Source organism: Amblyomma americanum, chromosome 2 (genome assembly GCF_052857255.1).
Source record: "Amblyomma americanum isolate KBUSLIRL-KWMA chromosome 2, ASM5285725v1, whole genome shotgun sequence".
In the NCBI taxonomy this organism is placed as follows: Eukaryota; Metazoa; Arthropoda; class Arachnida; order Ixodida; family Ixodidae; genus Amblyomma; species Amblyomma americanum.
This window is the reverse complement of record NC_135498.1, coordinates 189,550,732-189,574,534: the sequence shown is the minus strand read 5'-3', so window position 1 is coordinate 189,574,534 and position 23,803 is coordinate 189,550,732. Positions and strand designations below refer to the sequence as shown.

At 44.3% G+C, this 23,803-nt stretch overlaps 1 protein-coding gene across 4 annotated transcripts in view; it reads right to left on the bottom strand.

The window, feature by feature from the left end:
- Positions 1–23,803, bottom strand: part of LOC144122098 (sodium/mannose cotransporter SLC5A10-like) — a 177,120-nt gene that overhangs the window by 33,212 nt on the left and 120,105 nt on the right. For 3 of the 4 annotated variants that reach the window (XM_077655623.1, XM_077655621.1, XM_077655622.1), the window contains exons 3-7: positions 19,549–19,620; positions 18,125–18,229; positions 17,346–17,405; positions 10,020–10,124; positions 516–621 (exon numbers count right to left, since the gene is read on the bottom strand). In XM_077655623.1, the coding sequence (XP_077511749.1) occupies positions 516–621; positions 10,020–10,124; positions 17,346–17,405; positions 18,125–18,229; positions 19,549–19,620 (448 nt within the window). The remainder of the gene's footprint in view (positions 1–515; positions 622–10,019; positions 10,125–17,345; positions 17,406–18,124; positions 18,230–19,548; positions 19,621–23,803) is intronic. The other variant, XM_077655624.1, reaches the window with a different exon arrangement.

The window sequence follows — 23,803 nt, the reverse complement described above, 5'->3', positions numbered from 1 at the left end:
TTTTTAAGTTTACCTTTGTGTCTGCAAGATTATGTCCTAAGTAAAAATGGTTCACCAGAGTTTAGGTAACCAGCAATACGCCCGGTAACTGACTCGTTGAATAAGAAGCCACAACATGCCGGCTAATTTTCCTATCACCAAGCCGCCCTCTAGACCACAACTGCAAAATGGAGGTTCCTTCAGTTGCTACAGTTGCCATGAAAAGGCTATTCCTTCGCCTGTACAACAAACAATTACCGCATCCAAAATGCGTTGTTATATCAGTATAAAAGCAGAGTACGGTGTTTCAACAACTGCCACTAGCATACCTTTCCCACAACGCATAGCTGTATTCTACCCTTGTGCTCTGAAACAGAACGGCTCACTTCTACTTACCATGGGACGTTGACAACTATAAATAAACATAAACTTCGTGTTTAGCTTCGTGCGACGGTATGAGAAGCGTGTGTGCAACAACTTAAACTGAGCAGGAAGAGAAACAATGGCACAAAAGCGTGCGTGAACAAAGCACCGACCTCCTACAGTTGAGGTTATTGTGATGCCCAACAAAACAGCAATGGAGGCATAAAGATTCCAGTGGAGAGACTCCTGGATAAACAGCGCACCAGCGTACAGGTCTGCCTGCAACGTGCAACATATACGAAAATAAGGTCAAACAAATGCAAGGTTGCTCTGGCTAAAAACAAAATATATTTGCAAGCACTTCAGAAGATATCATTATGCCCAGCAGTGTGACAGGAAGCTGGCACCTGTTCTTTTTTTTAAAACAAACAAAAAGAGGCCAGAGCTCGAGGGCACCGCGCAAACGAGAGGCAGGGCTGTTAGGTCACATGGGCAGGCGTGCACGACGCGTAAATCGGGCCGCTTGCCTGAACACCTTAGTAAGCGCAACGAGTTACAGCAAGGTTAGGCAATGGTGGCCAGTTAGTTACGCGTATGAACCACATGCCAACTGCAAATCGCTGAAACATTAATTCCGTGTTCAACTCATTTACATTAACAGGAATAGGAAATTTGCAGGTTACTCAGTGTAGACGGGTAAGCCATAAATTTTGGAGCGAAGATGTCGAGTGTACCAGTTTCTTCTTAAAAGATTACGGGGGGCTCTAGTCTTGCAGATAGTGATGGAATACGAAGATGTGGTTGACCGCAGATCGTTAAGCAATGCTATAAACGTTCCGCGCTGGCTTTATTCACTCTGCGAACTGCGGCAGTCGCCTAGTATTGTACTGACAGCAGTGCTTGTTGAACGAAAGTGTTTCCAGTAACACCCAACTGCACCATGCTGAGAGAAGAAAATTTGGTTCGTTACACAAAACGATATCCGCAAAATTCGTGATGTGCCGCGATCTACCAGGCGACGAACGAGCCATGGGAGCTGGTTGGCACCCCTTCGCGCTTTACATTTACAAGTTCCTTTGTCAGGAAGAAGTGTTCAGTCAGACCTAAAGCAATGTCAATAATCGCCGAGAATCGGTGCGATCTCAAGGCGAAAGAGCAAAGCACGGCCATAAAGGTGGCCCATGGCGTCTATGTGTTGCAGTCACGTCAAAGAGCAGCACAAATAGGCCTTCAGAAAGGAGCGATAAATTAGTGAATGCATGCAGTAGATGTAGTACCCTCCACGTATGTAGCGCAATCGAGCATCAGTTGCGCTCAGTTTTCTTAGAGCAGTAACTAAATTGATCGACGTGCGCACAGAAAGCACAATTGCCGTCACGCAGCGCGCAGCGAAGGGTGTATTCATCGTATTCGATCTCCATACCAAAAGAGATATAGAGATAAAAAATACTTTTCTCTTCAGTATCGGATCAAAGTCGCTGGGGATGCTCAGCAGGTCATGGTACGTTAAAAAGCCGTTCGACGAAGTTTGCTACATCAGTAACGTGTGATACGACGTGCACTAAATGAGTCATGCGTTCCTCCATAGAGTCATCGGCTCTGTAATCGGCAAAGCGCCCATTCTGTTGTGCCGTGGAGGACTTTGTGCCTTTAGCAGGGCTCGCGCCGGCCCACAACAGCTCTGAAGACCTAAGAAGCTCAGATATTTCACTCACAGAGCACCTCGTTGACTTCTAAATTTAGCACAATCCCTGACAATTTTCATTTCAATTTAAATGAGCGATGTCCCTCGCAATCCTTTTTCACTTTGTGCGCCGCAGGGAGCTGCTTTCAGCTGTGGGGCTCGGAAGTTAACGGAGGCGTGCCTATCCGCGAAAAGCTGGATGAATCCGCGGTATCATATGCAAAAGTTTTCAAAAGGGCACCATGTTTGGTCGAGATGGCTGAGAATTCGTTCTGCGCACTCTGACTAAACTAGGTGGTGGCTAAAATATTTTAATCAGACTGTTTATGAGGTTGCAGCGGCGATTGGAGCTCTCAGTCCGGAAGCCCACTGGCATAGGCTGCCATCCGGGCTCTTTCGATGAGTTCCTCTTGACTCGTTTCGTCCGAGCTGGTCAGAGCTGCTTCTCACCCCTACTGCGTTGGCTGGTTATTAATAGTGACCACCTGATTTCGTTTCCCAACCATACTGGTTGCCCTATTCACCATTAAATTAAATTAGTGGTTTTTTGAGAAACGGAAATGGCTCACTAACTTTCTCACTTCTTTGCGGACACCTCCACCGCGCCACGACGGAATGGAGGAAGGTTGCAGTGAAGCAAGAAAGAGGTAAAATTGAAAACTGGAAAATGGAAACAATGAAAAACTGGGTTTCGAGGAAAAGAATTGGAGCAGTAATTGCCTCACGTCTCTGTGGACACCCGAACCGTGCTGTTAGGGAAAAAAGGAAGGTGGGAGTGAAAGAAGAAACAGAGAGGGAGGTTCCGTAGTGGAGTGCTCTGGAATAAGTTCCACCACCTTGGGATCTTTAACGTGCACTCACATCGTACAGGACACGGGCGCGTTTGCTCGGACTGAGTAGCCGAGCGCACTAACAACTCAGCCACTGCGGCGGGTAAAAAGAGGAAGAGGTGCCGTAGTGGAGAGCCCCGGAATAATTTCTACTACCTGAAAATCTTTAACGTGCACGCACATTGCACAGCACACGGGCGCATTTCGCGTTTCATATTCATCATCATTAGCCTGACTACGCCCACTGCGGAACAAAGGCCTCTCCCATGTCTCTCCAATCAACCCTACCTGTGCCAGCTGCGGCCACCGTATCCCCGCCAACCTCTTAACCTCATCCGCCCACCTAACAATCTGCTGCCCCACTGCTACGCTTGCCTCCTCTTGGAATCAAGCTCTTCCCTCTCCCTCGAAACGCGGCATCCGGGATCGGGTTCGAATCTCGGTCATCAGCGTTTGCATGGTTAGCACAGCATTGTGGCCAGTTTCGCACGGACAGTAAATGTTATGGGACCCACTGAAATCGTCTCACAGCCGTGCATTGAGGGTGTCCGGGATTCTCTGCTGTGAGCAGTGGCCTAACACGGCGCATTTCGTGCTTAGAAGAAAACACTGCATCACTTTACAGAGCTGCTTCCAAAAATTGTTCGATCGATTTTTATAAACTGAAAATGGGCTACTGCATGTAACAGGATTTTACGGTATTTTACACAGGCTGTAGTCTTTATTTCACAGGCGTATCGGGTTGACAGTTGGACGTTCTGAACATTCGTCTAGTTTTCTTAAGATAAAGTAGTTTTTCGGGGTGGCCAAGCTTTCCATGGAAGAGATATCGGCCGTTTGGTATCGGAAGACTACGGACTACTCCGTGCCTCAGACTGTGTAATTGTATTTCGCCGTAGACACTACAACTGCGGAAGTGTGAGACATTTGTGTCATTCTTTTGTTTCAGACAACCTTAGTATTACTAAACTTAAAATTCCTTCGTGATAATGCCTGCAGGTCTTTTCCACAGTAAGCAATGCTGGACTACGCACGGAAAAGGAAACTTCAGGCTTTACTATAAAAATTTGGATAGGATCGAAGAGAATATTCCCCGTCCTCTGAGTGAGACAAACGTGATGTAGTCTAAGAGAATTCATTTGGCAATTTTTCTTCAAAAGCCTATAATCCTGGTTTGCTTCTTTGTGCCATTGTCTATAAACCTAGCTGGCTCAGTGCATTTGTAGAAGTTGCTAACCCAACGGTGACTAGACATCATTTGTTTCCCAAGCTCCCGGATCAGCTTAATTCTGGCCGAAAAGAATCAAATCTTATTTTTGATTGAAGTAATATATGCGTATAACTCTACTATACAATAACCTCACTCAGCCGATGAAACTGCCTTTAGAAGCACTTCGCATACTCTCTTGTGTCTTCGTATGCGCATGTCATTCATCCATATCTTCTGGTTTTGGGGGAAAAAAATATGTGCAGTGGCGGCGATTTCTGTTTTCTTTGTGTTGCTTTCTTACCTGTGAGTAGATAAACCAATCAAATTATGAAAAAATTCCGGCTGCGAGAATCGCGTGTTTTTTCTGCTCCTGACTGTTGTCTGCTCCCAAACTATTAGAATGAGTCGGGAGCTAACACTATTTCATTTCCTCTTTTTCATGCCGCAAATAATTTTTTTATCTAGGAATCAAACAGCAAATTAATAAAAATCGCCCCATTCAATACAGCTTTTGGTCTTCTTGCGTTGTCATTATAATTTCGCTACAATTAAGAAGGTTCGAACAGTCGCGTCGCTAGTCAGAACATTGCCATTACCAGTGCGCGGGAAATTTTACGGTAAGGTGCCGCAGGTGCTAGGTGTTTACATTATTTTCTCTGGCATTAAAAGCTATATTTTTGTCGAAACCTGCCAGTCCATTGATCTAGAAAAAATGTGTTCCGCTTTTCATAAGCCACTTTAAGCACATCACTGTTGGAGTGCTGACAAGCACAGAATGTGCAGAGAGTGCTCGGTTCTCGGCAAGTTGCATATACCGTAATCCTTGAACGTAGAGGTACAGCTCAACACTGCAAAACGCGCTCATGCACGCTGACGGGACGCGCGCCGTGCTGCCTGAATTCCTGCATTCAAACCTCTGCACAGTGATTTTGGAAGGACTGTTCTCAAATTTACTCTTATCTTCTCATGCTCCTAACGTAGAACGCGCATAAATCCCACACGCCCGATAACACCGTCATGTTGCGTGTCTATGCATAGACATCCACACTGCAGCCTGTGCTGGGTTCGAGAACGTGAAAAACTGAAGCTATTGCGCAGAAAAGGTTGTTAGACTGCTCCTCGTCTCCAGACATTATGTACAAATTTGCAACCTACAATTGCAAATGCACTGTTACTAACAAAAAAGTAGCAAAGTTTTCCAGCCGCTGCACTTTTAAACAAGGGTAGGATTTCCTACCCTTATTCACGGATAACAGCATACTCAGATGAAAAGAGCGACTGGGGTACTGTATTTGGTGGGAGCCGAAATACAGTACTAGCCAAAGCTTCACGACCTTCAAACATACTCTACTAGAAAATAAGAATCATAAGATTTCGACAATTCTTCAGCTCGGAAAAATGACTGGCAAAAGTCCTATTGCGTGCAAGGACACAGCAGCGGGCCGGACGTGTGAACCGCCAGGCTCTGCTATAAAGTAGAGTATTGTTAGGCTTTCACTAAATTTTCTTATCACAACTTGGAGATGTATGCACTCAATTCTACAATTACGAAATCTTTGCACTGCTTCATGACATGCAGACTAAAATAAAACTAAATAAACCACAAAACGTGAACATTGAATTAAGTTGCGAACCTTCAGAAATTGCTGTAGTTCTTGCAGTGATGAGATTTAATTATATTTTTCACTACAAAGAACGGTTATTTTAGCGAGCAGCGCTTTCGAAAGCACCGCTGTGAAGAGCAAATTTGACTGCAGAATCGCATGGCTAAAATGCGCAGCACGAAACTATTCTGCTTGATGATGCATTGCCGCCATTACCGCTCGTGCAGACCGTTTTTGTCACTTTGTCCTTCTTCTGTGCAGCTTCAGTTTTTTCGAGAACAAAGCATCGGCTTTTCAACACGCGAGATAGGGCCGTCTCAAACGCAAAACGTAGCGGCTTGCACAAAGCAAGCGACTCCATGATATCAGGCCGACGTTGGCTTTTGTTGGCCCTTGACGAGTTTCGCTTTTTCCTTCAGTATGCCAGTTTTTGCTCTGGTCACAGTAATCGCAGGTCAGACACCCCGAGCGCGTAAAAAGGCCGCGCCGGCCATTGTGTCGTGCGGTGTGGCGTCGGTGCACGTCCTTGACCCGCTGTCAAACTGTGTCGCCGTGCGAGCCACCAACAGAGGAAGCGCCAATTTCAGCGCCGCTCTTCAAAATGCAGACTAGATCGACGTCATTCTAGTGCACAGAGTATGACTGCGTAAACCTGCAGTACCAACACGAGGTATCTAAACTGCATGAAATCAGATTTCTCGCCCTTCGCATAGTAATTCAAGAGTGCCTTCTTCCACAAAGCGAAAATTCTGCAGGCCACAATAATGTCACAGCTACGTGGCGCTGAATGTGGCTCAAAACGCCTTACCTGCCCTAACCCTGCACGATCACGCCCAACATGGAAGCATGCTATGAATCAGTAATTGACAGCCGCCGAATTAAATATGTCCTTACGGTCAGGTCTTGATGGCAGCTGCTTGCGCGCTAGGCGAGTTCACAAAACATTATGCCGGCTTCAACATCAAATAACTTCCAGCACGTTTAATGAGCTCTCAGTGCATGTAAATAACTGGATTTTTTAAAAATAAAACCAAAATGTGCAACTATACTGCGTCTAATTTCCTGTAATAATTCGTTCGTTAATAATTCACCTAATAAAGAGTCTGTGATCGCTCATAATGAAGTAGCGCAGACGAGTGCCCTTGCTAGATTTGCCCCAGACTAGTTGCCTATTTAAATACATTTTCTGCACAACAAGAGAGCAAAAAGTTTCTAGACACTCGCTTATGTGAAATACAGGGACAAATCTCAAAACGTTTTGTAAATAAAGCACCCACTCTCCCAAATGTAGCATGCGACAGCTCTAGAAACGATTCCCCAAAACAAATGTTGGTCCGTGTGTGTAGCGCCGTCTTTTCGAGCTAACCTGAGCTATTTATGTTAATTGCTGTGGCAGCCGCTAGATGGCACTGCATGTAGAAAAAAAAAAACGTTGTCACTAATTGTCTGCGCATTCTACTCTGAGTGAAGGTGGAGAGACGGACGCTCACCTCGAACAGCGTGTAAACATAAAATTCTTTGTGAAGCTTGGCAAGACAGCCACACAGACGTATGAGTTTTTTTCTGACGCTTACGGCAACGAGAGATTATCGCGGCCGCGAGTTTTCGAGTGGCACAAGAGGTTCGTTTCGCGGAGAACGTCTGTGGAAGACGACACAAGGCAGGGGCTCCGTTCAACCTCACGGAATTAAAACAACGGGGCTCGGATCAGAGAAATCGTACAGCAAGACCGCACCATTACAGTCCGCATGCTATCAGATGCTCTCGACATTAGTAAGACAGCATGCCACCAAATTCCGCGTGAGAACTTGGGGGAAACGAAAGCTGAATGCCAGACTTGTGCCACATTCCCTCACACAGGACCAGAAGGACACGCGCGCCTCAGTGAGCGCTGATTTGCTCTCCGAGGCAGAGAAGGAGGCTGCATTCGTCGACAGCATGATTGCTGAAGACGAAACATGGTGTTTTCAATACAATCCTCAAACAAAGAGGCAGAGCGACGAATTGTGGTCCACATGCTCTCCGGCGTCAAGAAAGGTGCGGTGACAGAAGACCGAAACAAAGACGATGCTGATAGTTTTTTTTTCGATGCCAGAGGTGGCATACACCACGAGTTTGATCCACAAGGGCAGACGGTGAATCTGGAGTTTATATCTGCGTTCTCCAACATATGCATGTTGCACTGCGACGCCGTCGCCCTGACTTGTGGGAATCTGGACAATGGGGCTTTCTCCGCTATAACGCAAGGCCGCAAACTGCTCTCAGCGTGACAAAATTGCCAGCCAAGCACAGCATTAATGTACTGTCCCATCTGCTACAAACGCCTGACCTCTCCCCATGTGAGTTTTTCCTGTTTCCTCGTGTGAAGAGAGACCTAAAAGGTCGTTGGATAGGAAGCGTGGAGGTCATTCAAGACGCCACGCCTTAAGGAGCTGACAGACCTGCCAAAAGAAGCGTTTTTCACTTGTTTCCAAGACCCCAAGAAGCATTGGAAGCTGTATATAGACTGCAAGGGAGACTATTTCGAAGGGGTGCTGCACAAATGATTTCAATGTTAAACGCAATTTTTTAATGGGCTCAGTCTCGGAACTTTACGGGCAAAGGTTGTATCATAGCAGCCCCTGGGTACTGTAATGTGGATATCTATTGAATCTATAAACCGATGAAGCACTTTTACCTTTAGAACAAATGCCAAGAGCACGGAACAACACCAGCAGAATCACGGCTCTAACAGAGGTATGGGCGTATCAGAAAACGGACATTCGCTTTTCTCTTGTAAGCAATATTTTAAGAGCACGTAGTGCAACCACTGCAGCTGAATTCGGCGCCGCTTATTCAATGTGTTGTAAAGAAATAAAAAACTTGTGATGCGAATGGAACAATAGTGCTATTGCAGCCGCAGTGTGCAAAAGTGAAGCAGGCCGAGGCCAACTGCAGCACAAAAGCTGGCAGTGTGTAGTTGACGTCGGCACAGCTGTGTACAGTCCGCTTGTTGGCAAGGCTCCAACTGAACAGCGTACATCGGCGTCAGGTGCAGTTCTAGGCTACCGTGTCTTGCTCCTGCTCGACGGATTATTCCGTCGGCCTCCCTTTCGTTCTGCGGTCCAAAATGCCGTTTCTGACATGCCACTTTACTTGGGCTCTGGTACACAGACATGCATAGACGCTGCTTGAGCTCTGCTACACAGACATGCATAGACGCTGCTTGTGCGACATTAGTTTTCTTCAGTGTTGCTAAAGGCAATTGTGCTGGTAGCCTGGAGTTCGTCTCATGCGTTGAATGAAACTTTCTTTAAATGCATGCGCACATTCGGAGTTCTTGCGTCCTTTGGCTGGCACAAAATTGCTGAGGCATATCTAGGACGAGTTAAACGATGTGGTGCACCGGCCGCAGATGCGTCGTTTTTATAGAAGCTGAGCATAATGAGCTCTTTTTCCGGCCACATTGCGATGGATCCCTTTTGGAAAGTAGTTGAGCAAGTGCAGATTTACAGGGACTCTGTTTCTGATTGGATTAGGGTTATGCCAGAACACCGCTTTATCGACGTTGTCTCTGCTTTCATATGCCCTGTAACTAGAGTGCGTGTGATGTGTTAGTGGTTGCCCAGGGTGGAGTAGATTTGTCTTTAAAGAGTAATAACTAACTAGCGTCCACCCTGACACAGCCAAACGGCTAAAAAGGAAATATACTACAACTTTCAGAGAAATTTTGTAGTTTAAGTAAAATGCCTCCTGGCCCTGAGATCTAACCCGGAACTACGTCGTATTCGGGATTCTTTAAGCTTAGCTAACCAGGACGGCCAGCAAATAGTCGGTGGGGCGAGACCGAATCAATCAACAACTCTCACTGGAAATGGAGTTAGGGAAATGCTTTTTTGTAGCTTTTTTTATGGCTGCGCTTTGGTGGACGCTCGTGAGTAATTACTCCCTTGGCAACCATGGGACGTTTATGCAGTTTAACTTCGCGTATGTAATTGCTTCCGGGTTCTGTTGCACTGCATGCTCGAAAACGAAAGCTGCAGCCAATTCTGCCGAACATTAGTCCAAATGATTCATTCGCCACAGTTTCCGGGACAGTCCTACCGCCAGACGCTCATAAATTTCGGGTCTGAGCGCGCTCTCTTGCAGCGCTGTATATCGAGGATTCACCTATGATACTTAGATACGCTCCGCCTAGGAAGCTGTTTTCGTTCTATGAGCCTCTTCCTTTGCGCACCTATTTTCCTTCAGACAAACGTTAAGCTCAGTAAAGGCTATCGACCAACTTTCAGAACACACAAGTGCATTCCGATGTATTGCCAGCAGTAGTAGCAGCGAAAGCGCAGAAAAACAACGTTCTCTTCACTTACCGATATCTTAGTGAAGACGTAGCTGAGCAGGGCGAGGACGGAGAGATAGATGCGGATGCGCTGACCGCCGAACCGCTTGCGTAAGTACTCCGGCATGGTGAACACCTGCGAACGATCCGGAAGCTTTGAGGAGGTCGAAAAGATGCAAGTCAGACAACCTAAGGGTCGTAACAGACCGACGCATCATGAACGTCATCAGCCCAACTACGTCCCCTGCAAGGCAAAGGCCTCTCCCATTGCTCTCAATTTACTCCTTTACAGTGTTAGCTGCGTGGTATCCAGATATTCGTGCCCTGCTTCCCAATAAACTAACAGTGACCAAGAGACTAAAAAGATCCCAGACCACATTATTGCATCGCATTTGCGAGGGCTGTGCTCGTACCCCTGCCTGTATGTATCAGACGGGCCTGGCACCGTCTCCGCTGTGTTCCACATGTGACGCGTGCGGGGATATAGAACATTATCTTAGCTTCGCAGTATAGAACGCGTGTGCGCTTCCCTCAACGAGACAGGAGCCAGTCACAGTTTCCTTGAGGACATTGCCTACCCGTGCAAAAAACAGTCATGTAGAAAGGAGGCTGCACGGCTTCGTTGAAAGTTCCCCATGGACTTGGATTTGGACTCCAGACGGTGATAGCTTGAATTGACTATTGAATATAATGTGTGATTGTGTGTGGCGATGTAGATCAGTTGACCTCAGATTTTTTGCAATCATTCAACTTTTAAGTCTCGCTACAGTGGAGCAATTTCAGGCAGTGTCCACAAGCGTAACCACCCCTGTACCTTGCTACAACCTAGACCTAAACCACAGCCGTCCTGTTCCCAAAGCTTCCTAATCTCGTCCGCCCACCAGGCTCTCTGCCGCCCGATGCGATCGAAAATATGCACACGGAGAGACGTTGAGTTATGGGACAAGAATAAACGAAGACATAACATGGGCTAAGCGAAATAAAATAAAGCAATGCAGAAGTTTGGACTAGTTGGTTGGCCTTGCAACATGCTTCTCAAAAAAATTTAGCTAAAAGTCAGAGCGCTTGCCTGTGCGCGGTTTTCTCCAGCTCGGGTGTTTTTCTCGTGCGATGTTCTGCTCATTGCATAGTAGTACGATATCGTTTTCAAGCAGCGGCTATTTTTCGCTGCCTGTTTTCAGGAGGCATTCCGAGGCCTCGATTAGGAACGGTTTGGGAGAAGAGTTAATGGAAAATACGTAAGTAATTTGCGATTCGCTGATGACCTTGCCTTGCTGAGTCACTCAGGAGATGAATTGCAATACATGATCAATGAGTTAGACAGAAGAGTGTGGTGAGGGGCTAGTTGGTACGACATTATGGAAAATATGAATAACTGCGCAAAAATGACGGAACAAGAGAGAAGAAGCACAGAAACACACGAGACAAGCGCAGACTAACAACTGGTTTATTGCACCAACGCCTCCTTCGTTCGACAACAAAGCGCATGCGCACCAACAGCAAAGACAAAAGCCATAATCATCACGCCAAACCAAGAAACTCCAACTCCTTACGGTACAGGTGTATGGAAGCCTCGCTAACACATTTGTCAGGCCCTAATCTCGCGATTTCAAAGGCTTCAATAACTTCACGTTCTTTCTTATCCCTCGCGCGTCCGATAATCTTAGTGCTGCCGAAAAGTGGAGTGCAATCTTTATCGTCATGCTTGCAGATATTGCAATGGCTAGGCTGAGACCTGGTACCGAACTGATCATGAAGCCCTTATCATGCCGCATTATAACTCATACGTGCTAAACCGCCCAAACAAAAAATGCGGTGGAGTAATGATAGCTGCAAAGGAATCCGTTCGGTGTTCAGTTCTTCCTGACTTTACTAAATCATGTGAAGATTTTGAAATACTTTCTCTAAAGGCTGGGCAGAACATTTTTTCTGTTTTGTACAGACCTCCATGTGGTAGCATCCCAAACTTTCTTTCATTTCTTGACACTTTTTTAACATGGATAACAGAAAACAGATTTTACTTAGTCCTTGGCGGCGACATCAACATACACTTTTCTACACCCTCAACTCAGCAGCGTCAAATAAATAACCTGTTAGACTGTAACGGTTTCATTAATGCCATCATTGATCCAACACGCCTGTCCACATCGACTGCAACTTCAATAGATGCTTTCATTACAAATTTGCATGACAAGTCAATCGTGTCTGGCGTTATCTCTGGCCAGGTTAGTGATCACCTACCGATTTTTTACTTCATAGATAGTCGTATAACAAAGTCCAATAAAACTACTCCGCAACAGCGACAGTTAGTGAATAAGGATACCTTGACACGCTTTCGGTCTAGACTTGAGCAAATAGACTGGAGTCCACTTTATGAGGTTACAGATCCTAATAAAGCATATGATATATTTATAAGCATCATAAAACCGGTATATATTGAATGCTTCCCATATCGAAGCACCAGAAAACCACAGAGTGCTCGTAAGCCATGGATAAACAAAGAATGCTTAAAGATGATAAAACACAAAAACTACCTTTATAATTGTTTCATTAAGAATAGAAGCACTGATGACTTTCTTATATTTAAGGCGTACAGAAACAAGGTGACATCATTTCTGCGTCAGGCAAAGAAAGAGTACTTCCATAATCTATTCAACAAGGATGTTCTGAAGCGAAGTGATAAGGTATGAAAACAACTTAATACCATTATTAACCCATCCAAGAGCATTAATGAACTGGAAGTCATGATAGATGATGAGACGTTATCAGGAAAAAAGCTGGCTGATTCTTTTAACGATTTCTTTGTGTCTGTTGCGCATACTATTCATGACCCTACCTGCATGAGATATCTTGGTCAATCAAACTCGTTTACCGCTTTCCTGGCTCCAACAGACCAAAACGAGATTATGCGATGCTTTAATAGCCTCAAAAATAGCAAGTCGAAGGACGTGGATGGGTTCCAGATCCTACCGTTCAAACATGCAATTGATGTCCTTTGTCCTATCTTAGACCATGTCTTTAACTGCTGTTTCGCCCAGGGCACCTTTCCTAGTAGGATGCAAACTGCAAGGGTCATCGTAATTCATAAAGGAGGGGATACTAACAATTTACCTAATTACCGTCCGATATCTATACTCCCGTTATTTTCCAAATCTTTAGAAAAGCTGTTACATAGCAGGATTCTAGGTTTTTGCGAAAAGCATAAGTTGATCACACCCAGTCAGCATGGATTTAGGAAATTACACTCCACTGAGACCGCTCTTCTTACACAGAAGGAGCTGATTTTAGAATCTTTCGAACACAAAGAACTAACACTAGGCATTTTTATAGATTTTTCTAAGGCGTTCGATCGCGTTAATCACGAAACCTTATTACTAAAACTAGACAGATATGGCTTCCGAGGTTGTTTTTATAGTATCAATTAATCATATTTAGAGGCCCGTTTTCAGCAGGTTGTGATTGATAACACACTATCTGACCCCAAGCATATTGCTGCCGGCGTACCCCAGGGTAGCATACTCGGACCGCTACTTTTTAATCTCTACATTAATGATATTGTAAACATTGACCCTAACACAGCTTTTGTTATCTACGCTGATGACACCAGCCTATTTTTCAGGGCACCATGTGTATCGAGTCTGGAAGTAAATGCTACGAGGTGCCTACGTTCGCTACACCACTGGTCACTTTCCAATTCGCTGAATATCAATATAAGCAAAACAAAAGCTGTGCTTTTTAGACCCCGTAATAAGTCTGTTTCTGAGTTAACGTTATCGATCGGTTCATCAAAAATACACGTCTCCTCTTCCGTTAAAAGCCTTGGTGTCACATTCCACGAGAACTTATCTTGGGATGTTCATGTTGATAATACAGTTGCCAAAATTTCAAGAGTAGTAGGTATCCTGTCCAAGTTTCGGTACTACTTTCCACAATGCATAAAAAAACTTTTGTACGACTCTTTGTTCACCAGTGTTATAACTTATTGTTTCTTAGTCTGGGGTACAACCACTGTCTCCAATATTACAAAACTCCATGCACTACAGAAAGAAGCAGTTCGTGCAATTAACAACATCCCAAATGATGTACACACCAAACCTGTCTTTGAGGCATTACACATTGTACCTATTGTGCAATTGTACTCTGTCATGCTCCGCAAAAAGTACACATCAAATATTAATCAAGGAACTGCATTTCTCGCTGATTTGTCTCGACTAACATGCAGAGAACGCCCCTACAATACGCGCATCGGAGACAACTGGTATTTACCGCGAACGCGAACTAACTACGGCAGACAAATGCTGTCCTATAATATCCCGTCCATTTTAAACAATTTGTGAAAAACTGTAATTAGTGAAGAGTAACAGCATATAGTTTCTTTCTTTAGTGTATTAACTCAGCCTGCTTTTATGCCTTCCCTCTTTACGTGATATGTTTGATGGTTATGTGTTTTTTGATGCCCTGAACGTGTTTTATTTTCGATGCAATGTGCTTTTGTTTTAAATATGTCACAGGCATAACATATAATGTACCGTTGTGTGATTTTGGGTTTTTGTGCACAATGTAGTTGCTGTAGGGGGCGGGGACCTCCGTCAAGCCTCTATAGGCTTTTTGTCCCCGCTCCCCACATCCTTGATGTGAAATAAACCTGATTGATTGATTGATTGATTGATTGATTGATTGATTGATTGATTGATTGATTGATTGATTGATTGAGATGCTGCCCTCTGGAATCAGGTAAGGAATGGGCATGCTCTAATAATCTAATGGTGATGCATCGGCCAGTTTGCCCTACGTACACCTTACCACAGCTCAGCGGAATCTGATAGATTACATTCACTCTGCATCGCACAAACTTGTTCCTGTGGTTGGTGCTACACTCAATCTTCTTTTCCCTATCTGGTATGACCAAATTGCACAAACGCGACCGCTTGCAAGGTGCCGAAAAAAGGACCTCTACGCCGAATTTAGCGGCGACCCTCTTCAGGCCGTGCGAGACCCTGTGAACAGTTAGACAGGCTGAGCAGAACGATAGGCCTTAAAATTAACATGCAGAAAGCCAAAGTAATGTTCAACAGTCCTGCGAAAGAACAGCCATTCACAATTGGTATGGCGGTGCTGAAAGCGGTAAGGGGAATACGTCTACTTAGGGCAGATAGTGACAGCTGATCCGGTTCGTGAGAGGGAGATAACTAGAAGAATAATAATGAGGTGGAGCGCATATGGCAGGCTCTCTCAGATCACGAACGGCAGTTTGCCAATATCCCTCAACCGAAGAGAATACAATAGCTGTATCTTACGGGTACTCACCCATGGGGCAGAAACGTGGAGTCTAACGAAAAGGGTTCAGCTTATGTTAAGGACAACGCAGCTAGCCATGGAAAGAAAAATGATTGCGAGAGAGAGATTAAGAGGAAGAGGAAAGGCAGAGATGTTAGCCAGAAGGGTATTCTGGTTGGCCACCCGCGCACTGGGGAAGAGCGACGAGGGGATTCGAAAGAGAAAGAGAGAAGGTGCGAAGGAGCACAGTCACAACTGATCTTTCAAGCCAGTCGCTATCAGGACGCAAAACATGATAGATAGGTGTACGTTTAGGAGAATATAAGCGGGCAGAGTGGGTTAGGGAAAAAACAAGGCTTAATGACATCCTAGTCGAAATAAAAAAGAAATGGGCTTGGGGAGGGCTTGTGATGCGAAGGCAAGCTAACCGCTAGTACTTAAGTGTAACGGAGTAAATTCCAAGAGAAAGTAAGCGTAGCAGGGGGCGGCAGAAAGTTAGGTCGGCGGATGAGAGTAAGACGTTTGTAGGTGAAGGGTGGATGCAGCTGGCAAAGGACGGGATTAATTGGAGAGACATGGGAAAGGCGTTTTTTCCTGCAGTGGGCGTAGTCAGGCTGAAGAATGATAATGCTATCCTTTGTGATAGCCAGTCAATTCTTGCGGTGATCGCGACAGCTCTCACTGAGGCAAAAAAAATCTTTACTATATTTTACAATTGGTTCTCAGAGGTATTTCGGAAGCGGTCTAATAACTCGTGTGGCCCCCTAGTATAAGAGGAACACATTGGTTATCCAATCTCGTGGCTTTTTATATACGAGTACAGCCAATCTGCTTTAAGGATTTAATTATCCCCATGCTGATGGGACGTCATAATGATGTTGATCGCGCTCATCCAGCTCATGACGCTTCTGCTTAAGCAGTTGCATTTGTGTAGAGCAGCACGTTCGGACCCAGTGAGACTACACAACTTGAGGAATTTTTTTCTTGCGCTCTGAATGCGGAAGTGCAGACTGCAGGTTCAAATTTTAAAGCGAAAGGATTGGATGGCTCATCGGCACGATAACTCAGAGTCGACCAAAAAGTGGCGGTGTTACAAAACTCGCAGTCGGTCGAAACAGTATGATGTCATCAAAGGCGGGAGCACGCGAAACGGTAACCAGTAATAGTAATTACTTGTACTTATAATTGCACCATCTACAAAGGAATAGAAAAGGCTTGGAACAGAATTGCAATAGTTTCGAATTTCTCGCACGTAATTTATTTATGTGCGCTCGGTATTTCTTCATTGTTGTACAAAGAGTATTAACAAACACAAAACTTTTACTTCGCCATGCGGTCCAACATCCGTGGTTTAGTTCACTACAACACTTAGGCCAGAGTGCTTCAAGAGCAGGAATGATAACAAATTACGCATCGGCGACTATATTGCAGTTTGTTTGTTTGTTTTTTTGTGCCTCACTGCCTAAACAATCCCTACGCTTCACAGCCATCCTTCCGTCTATGAAGCCGAAAGAGCACCGACAAGAAATTAAATTTTTAATTTTTTAGCCCTCGCAGGTAAATACCACGTTCTGATCCATGTATTCTAATGTCTAACGCAACACTTGAAAGAAGAAAAGGATAACTAAAATTAAATGTCTACGCTCTGGTAATCGGATTGACAATAAGTAACATTTCGCATAGACACTTCGGGCAGCAACACTGCAGAATCAAGAAGCTGATTTTCATGGCCTGTAGCAGTTTAAGATTCCCCCCACCCCCTGCAAACTCCTCCCCAGTAACAGCTGTTGGCGCAAAGAATTGTCGTTATTAATGATTTGTTCTGCATCAAAGGAATCAACGCAAAGGCTGGAAAGATGTTGGGTTCTCACGTTCTACAATCCTGAAGCAACGGTAACATAAAGCGCACATCCCCAAAAGACCTATAGAATGGGCGCAGTGTGTTAGCATAAATGATTTTCACAACTGATCGCCAAATATCACTTCCTCGGTGCTGCATTCACTGAACTCACGTTCTTTACGCAGCACCTTTCTAATTAATATGCCCTTGACTGGTGAATAGACCACCCTAGGTACTCACGCCCGATGCAAGATAGACCGGCACGAAGACCCACGCCAGCAACAGGACGATGAAGAGAGCCTGCGGCAGGGGCAACGAAGCTCAGCGTTAAAATGCGCTTTCTCGGAACTCCTCATCATACCAGCACTTCCTCTCTCTCTATCCAGTACTAGTATCCACGAGAACGAATGCCCTGAAGTATCGAGTTCTTTTCAACATTTAATGCTAAAAGCCGGTGGACTTCAGTGCAACAAGTTGCTTGCGCCTTTCATCATGTTAAAACCGCAAAAAGCATTGCAAGAGGATGGAAAGCATCATTTCGGTGTAGTTTGCAAATCGCCACGTCAGAACCACAAAAAGAGGAGTGCCAGTTCGGCGATGTCCCCTTATACTCAAAGGCGCACTTCGCGATTCCTCCTCAGTAGAGCGTTACCCCGTTGTATTCATATTGAACTTTATTTGCTGCTTGGTGACCTGTCCTAAGCAAGTACGTAGCCGATGTTGAAATGACTATTTTTGCTCGTGCATAGGTAGTATAATGTCGACCGGAAACTTAGCGTTTCGCGGATTTTCATGAACGTCCTGATAAAATTTGTTAACTAAAATAGAAATATAATCTCGGTAGTCGCATCCATCATATATTTGCAAGCAATTTCTTAGCGTTTTTGTTTTCTTCAGGGCATTTGATATCATCTTGTTTGATTTTTATTTTCTCGCAAAACTGAGTGGAGTGTCATCACACTTCATATCTGGTTCCTGGAGTAACTTAGCGATTCACCATCCAGGGGCTGACAGCTTACGTTGAGCTCGAAGCCGGCGACACCGATTCCCGTGGCTGCGCCCGATCCGGCGAGGCCCACGAAGTGGTCGGTCCCCACGTTGCTGGCGAACAGGGAGGCGCCAACCTGCGGCCACGAGAAGCACGCGCCAGGCAGCAGCCGAAAGGTTTGCCTAGCACAAATATCGGGGGTCATCGCGGTGAAAAGACTGCCTTCGACGACAGGGCTGTTTTTTTTTTTTAGTGGGAATCATACGCTGGCTGGCGTGGGTGAAATGCATGCTTGATTTCATTCCAATGACTAGGATATATTTGATTAACCAAGCCACGGTCTGGTTACTGACATGTTTGCTCGTCCACCTGTGCATGCTCTGTAAATTTTGAGCCCAGTGGAAAAACGCACACATGGTAACGATACCTAGCAATAAACAATGAAGACGGAATTCCATTCGACCTCATAATGCTGGCCTTACTCCACTCTGTATGGCGCTCCCGCATGGCCGGTTTCCATTGTGATCCGGATGCGAGGCCCGCACGGATGTATTTTCGCGAGAGTATAGCGAGATTTGTTGAAGTGCAGAAGTCGCTTGAGCCTGTACCACAGTGGCTGCCGAGAGTAGAAGCCTTGACAGCGCTGAAAGAATTTTAATATGACAACGTCAGTACAAAGCTGACTGCTGCGGCATTTTTGTCTGCCTTATTTTTTGTTTCTATTTCTGTGTACCATCATGTGTTACTGCGCACTGTCGGAGACCGGCAATAAAGAAAAAAAAACTGTGTTTCCAGAGTAAGATTCTGCAGGAACAGAAATCGATCTAGCACTGTATGCCCCCACTTTAATGCAACAGGAGTTTTGATAGCCAATGTGGATAGGTGCATTGCATAATTTCATGTCCGGCTTATTTAAAACGCTGCGAACAGCCTTGCTGACCACCAGCCCGTAGCCTATCAGCACGACACCATTAAGTTGGACAAGAGCAGTCGAATGGTCGAGTAGACCACCGACTAGTTCTATGTCTCCGATTTTCTTCGTGTGGTGTAAATTTGCACGGCGACACAACAATAGTGGCAATTAACATGGTTATTCGCGAACTTGGGAGATTTTATCACGTATGTGCGCCGCTGTGCAGTACCCTACCGGCGGCCTACTACGGCAACTTCGTGAAACTCCTCGTGAGAAATGCCGCCTCACGCATTGTTTCATGTAGAACTACTGTAGCTCTCATCTCATCCCTATCAACAGTGGAGTATGAATACAGGTCTAAGTATGTTGGTAGCTGTCTTCCGGTGCATAAAGGCAACGACTCTTCGTGTGCACGTCAGCACTGTGCGCAGTTCAGAGCTTTCTTGATGCGACTTATGGTAAAGCACTGAGTCAGACCTGGTAACCACCCCTTATAAAAGCTCAAGAGAGACCTCTTCCGTGCTGCCCTCATTGGCACTCACCAGGATCCAGTGCATGCTGCGGCCGCCGAGGAAGTAGTCGCTGGTCGAGTCATGCCTCCCTCGGATGGAGGCCTGTGGAGATACACGCAATTTGACTTAGAAAGGCCGCTGTTGCTTTGTCGAGCAGTCATGAAGAGAAAACATGCTTCCGGTTTTCCCAAACGAGTAGACCGCACACGAGGACATGCAATGGCGCTGATCTATCAGCGAAGTACTTATTTTGTGGTATGCAACAGCGCAGCACGTAAGATAATTCGGTTTTATGTCCTCTCAAAGAATGCAGCTTTGCGTTCACATCAGTTCACAAATGAATGCCAAGCACAGCTTTCTCTATATTGTTAACAGCGATAGCACTTGCAAGGCGATAAAGTAAAAAAAACGCACACTGACCGGAATCGTAATTAGCAGCAGTGACAGCGCTGCACGTAGAATCTAATTTAAATCTACACCTTCCAGGTTAGTGCGCAGATCAGTTTTGGGAATCTGCTTTTTATTTCTCTCGCTGTCACTGCTGCCCTGAGTGTTCTCTAGCCTGCTGTTATTGCTTTTTTTTTACTTGACTGAAGAAGTTGCCAAGTTGCTTCTGGATTTTAGACAGGAAGTGAAGGCAGAATTCAACAACTTGAAGCATGCACTTGAACGCAGTTTTAGATCCGAAATGAGAACTGTGAAAATTTCTGTTGACGAAATGAAAGAAAGCATGGACTTCAGATGAGCCCATTTTCATAAACGAACACCTAAGCCCAGCTCTGAAAAAGCTGTTAGGCATGGGTTCTGCCCGCAAGTGCGAGCACGGCTGGAAGTTCGTATGGCCACGAAACGGTTCCATCTTTGCGCGGTGCACTGGGTCTTCCCCAGTGATTCCGATTACTCGAGAAACTGATCTAGACAAGATCAGCAGCGACGCGCAGGACACTGTGTCAACAGCAGCCGTCCCGAACGGCAATGCTTCTGCGTAGGAAGGTCTTCCGACACTTATCGATATTTATATCATAAAGGACCAGTGCTTTCACTTCTCCCGAACACATCGCTAAAATTAACAAAAAAAACACAGGTAAGTGTCTTAAACTGCTGGATTTGAATGCAAGATCAATCGATTCAAAAAAGGTTGACATATCTGCATTGCTTAAATCTTGCCATTGCAACTTTGATGTTCTTTTTTTTTACGGAGACGTGGTACAACCAAAACTCTATTTTGTGCTACCCGAATGTTTAAATTGCATAGACAGGAGAGGAGGCGACGTGTCAATACTAACGTTAATATCACGTTGTGAAATTTTAGATGGATATTGCCTTATCAGAGACGACTACGAAATACTTAGCGTGAAAAAGGATAAAAATTTGTTTGCAGTGGTGTACCGCCTTCCCGCCAGTAATTTTCGCATATTCTTCGAGTTCTTTGAACGCTTCCTTTCTTACACAAATGACTCGGCATATACATTACCAATTGGGGGGATTTTAATATAGATCTCTCCAAAACGTCTACCAAGCCATAGAATTTCAATCACTACCCGAGTGCAATGGTTTTTATAATGTCATTTCAGTACCAACACGAGTCTCTTCATCATCGTCAACATTACTTGACTTGTTCGTTACAAACTCATCTGATAAGATTGTAAGGTTAGGAGCTCTAACCTGCGACATTAGCGACCACCTCCCCATATTTTTGTTCTTACGGTGCAAAGAGCCCTCGTGTAAACAGACACAGCTGAGCATGTATCGTTCAATATCACCTGAAGCATTATCATATTTCAGAAAAATAATAATAAAGACTCATTGAACAGATATTTTTGACATTTTAGATACGAGCACTGCATATGAAACATTTTTATCCAGATTCCAAGCGACATATGCTGATTGTTGCTCTCTTAAACCTTACTGTCAGCCTAGAAAGGATCGGAACCCGTGGATTTCACGGGAGTTGATGAAAGTAAACCAGAAGAACGAAAATTGCCAGCGTTTCATAGAAACACGCGATCCGGTAAAGTGGCTGGAATACAAAGCATTTCTTAATAAACTAAAAAGCGAAAAAGAGAAATCAAAAAGGACTACTAACACCGTAATCTTGATTCTGAGTGTCTGCGGAAGAGCTACAATGTTTGGAAGAAATTAAACAAATTAAACAAATTATTAAACACAACGAGCACCCCACGCATTTATAGCCTTATCACAAATGACAATGAGACACAGGGCACAGGGAACAAAATTTTCCGCCTGTTTTAACAATTTTTTGCCGAAATATGTGCAAACAGTGGGCGTAGCAGACCAACCACTCAAATACCAATAAATCTTAAAGGCATATTCCTTCAGCCAACCTGTGCAAGCGAAGTCAGTACTGTATTGCAAAGCCTTAACAACAGTCGTTGCACGGACGCAGGTGGTTTAGAGATAAGGCCTGTTAAATATGTAAGTGATCATATCGCACCTTTGCTAGCACATATATTTAATTCAGCGCTCTCAGCTCGTGTGTTCCCAAAGAATATGCAATCAGCGCATGTTATCGTAAAATTCATAAGGGAGGTGACGGAAAGAATATAAATAACTACCGTCCAGTTTCCATTTTACCAATATTTTTTAAAGGGCTAGAAAAAACAATTATTATCCAAATAGACAATTTTTCTCAAAAGCATATACTGATCCGGAGTTCCCGGGTTCGAACCCGACCGCGGCGGCTGCGTTTTTATGGAGGCAAAACGCTAAGGCGCCCATGTACTGTGCGATGTCAGTGCACGGTTAAGATCCCCAGGTGGTCGAAATTATTCCGGAGCCCTCCACTACGGCACCTCTCTCTTCGTTTCTTCTTTCACTCTCTCCTTTATCCCTTCTCTTACGGCGTGGTTCAGGTGTCCAATGATATATGAGAGAAATACTGCGCTATTTCCTTTAACCAAAAACCAATTATTATTATCTCAAAACATAGTTAACTGAATGCTAGTTTAGCATCAGGAAACGGCGTTCCACAGAAAGTGCTTTGCTGAAAGAAAAAGACATTTTAGAAAGTAAACAAAATAAACTAATGACTTTGGGAATCTATATAGATTTCGGCAGAGCCTTTTATCGTGTTAATCACAATCCAAAAATACATAAGCTAGAAAAGTATGGTTTCTGTAATACGTGCACTCGACTAATACGTTTATACTTAACCTCACGCTCAAATTTCGTTGAAATTAATGAACATAAGTCACAAATCCGATCAGTACAAACGGGTGTGCCATAAGGCAGCATCCTTGGTCCGTTCCTTTTTCTATTTTATATAAATGATCTTGTGCTAATTGATAATTTGTCCAAATTTTCAATCTACGCTGATGACTAACATACATTTAGTGAAAAGAATTAACCGATATTCTATCACTCGAAAGTTCAGTTTTTTTATATACGCCTTTATTTCTGCATAAAATAGGCCTAGCCGTGCGGCAGAAATGTTTTCTGTTGCAGGAGTGGTCTTGGAATAACAACGTCTTATTAAACGAATCAAAAACAAAATGTGTTTTGTTTCTTACATCTGGTAAATGTGTGGAAATTCCTGAAAGCAATATTATTGGTCCATATAAAATTTATACAGAGACATCTGTGAAAACAATGCGAGTTGTTTTCTCTGAACACCTGCTTTTGAACGACCATGTCGATGATCTTTGCTCAAAAGCGCGAAAGGTATTTGGCATTCTCAGTGAAAATCGCCATTTATTTCCTGTAAAAATAAACAGCCTTTATATAACTCATTGTTCTATTTCGTGCTCTGTTACTGCACACTGGTGTGGCGAAACACTGGTGCACAAAAGTTAAACAAGCTAATCTTAGTAGAAAAAAAGCTTTCGGGCAATATAAAATGTTCCATTCAACAAGCATACTAAAACTCTGTTCTGCAAATACAAAATAATGAAAGCCGATAACATATACAAGTAAATACACTCCTCTCACTGGCTAAGCTCCACAAAGAAGATTAGGTATACCCTCATCGCCCTAACCTGCTGTGGAAAGTTCCTGACACGCGCACAAGTTATGGCCGCCAACGCTTTGAATACACACACCTGCACACACACAATGACTTCGCGAAGCAAGATATAGACATTACGACACTTAACAAAGCTGACACAATGCAGTTGTTTGTTAACGACCATTAGTGTAACTATAATTACTTTTTGTATTCCCTTTTTTGCAATGATTTCTTTTCTTTTCTTGTAAAATGAACAAAAATTGAACTGTTAGAGTGTTGTCATTGTTGGCAGGATGGTTGGAGCTTTGTCAAGCTGCTATA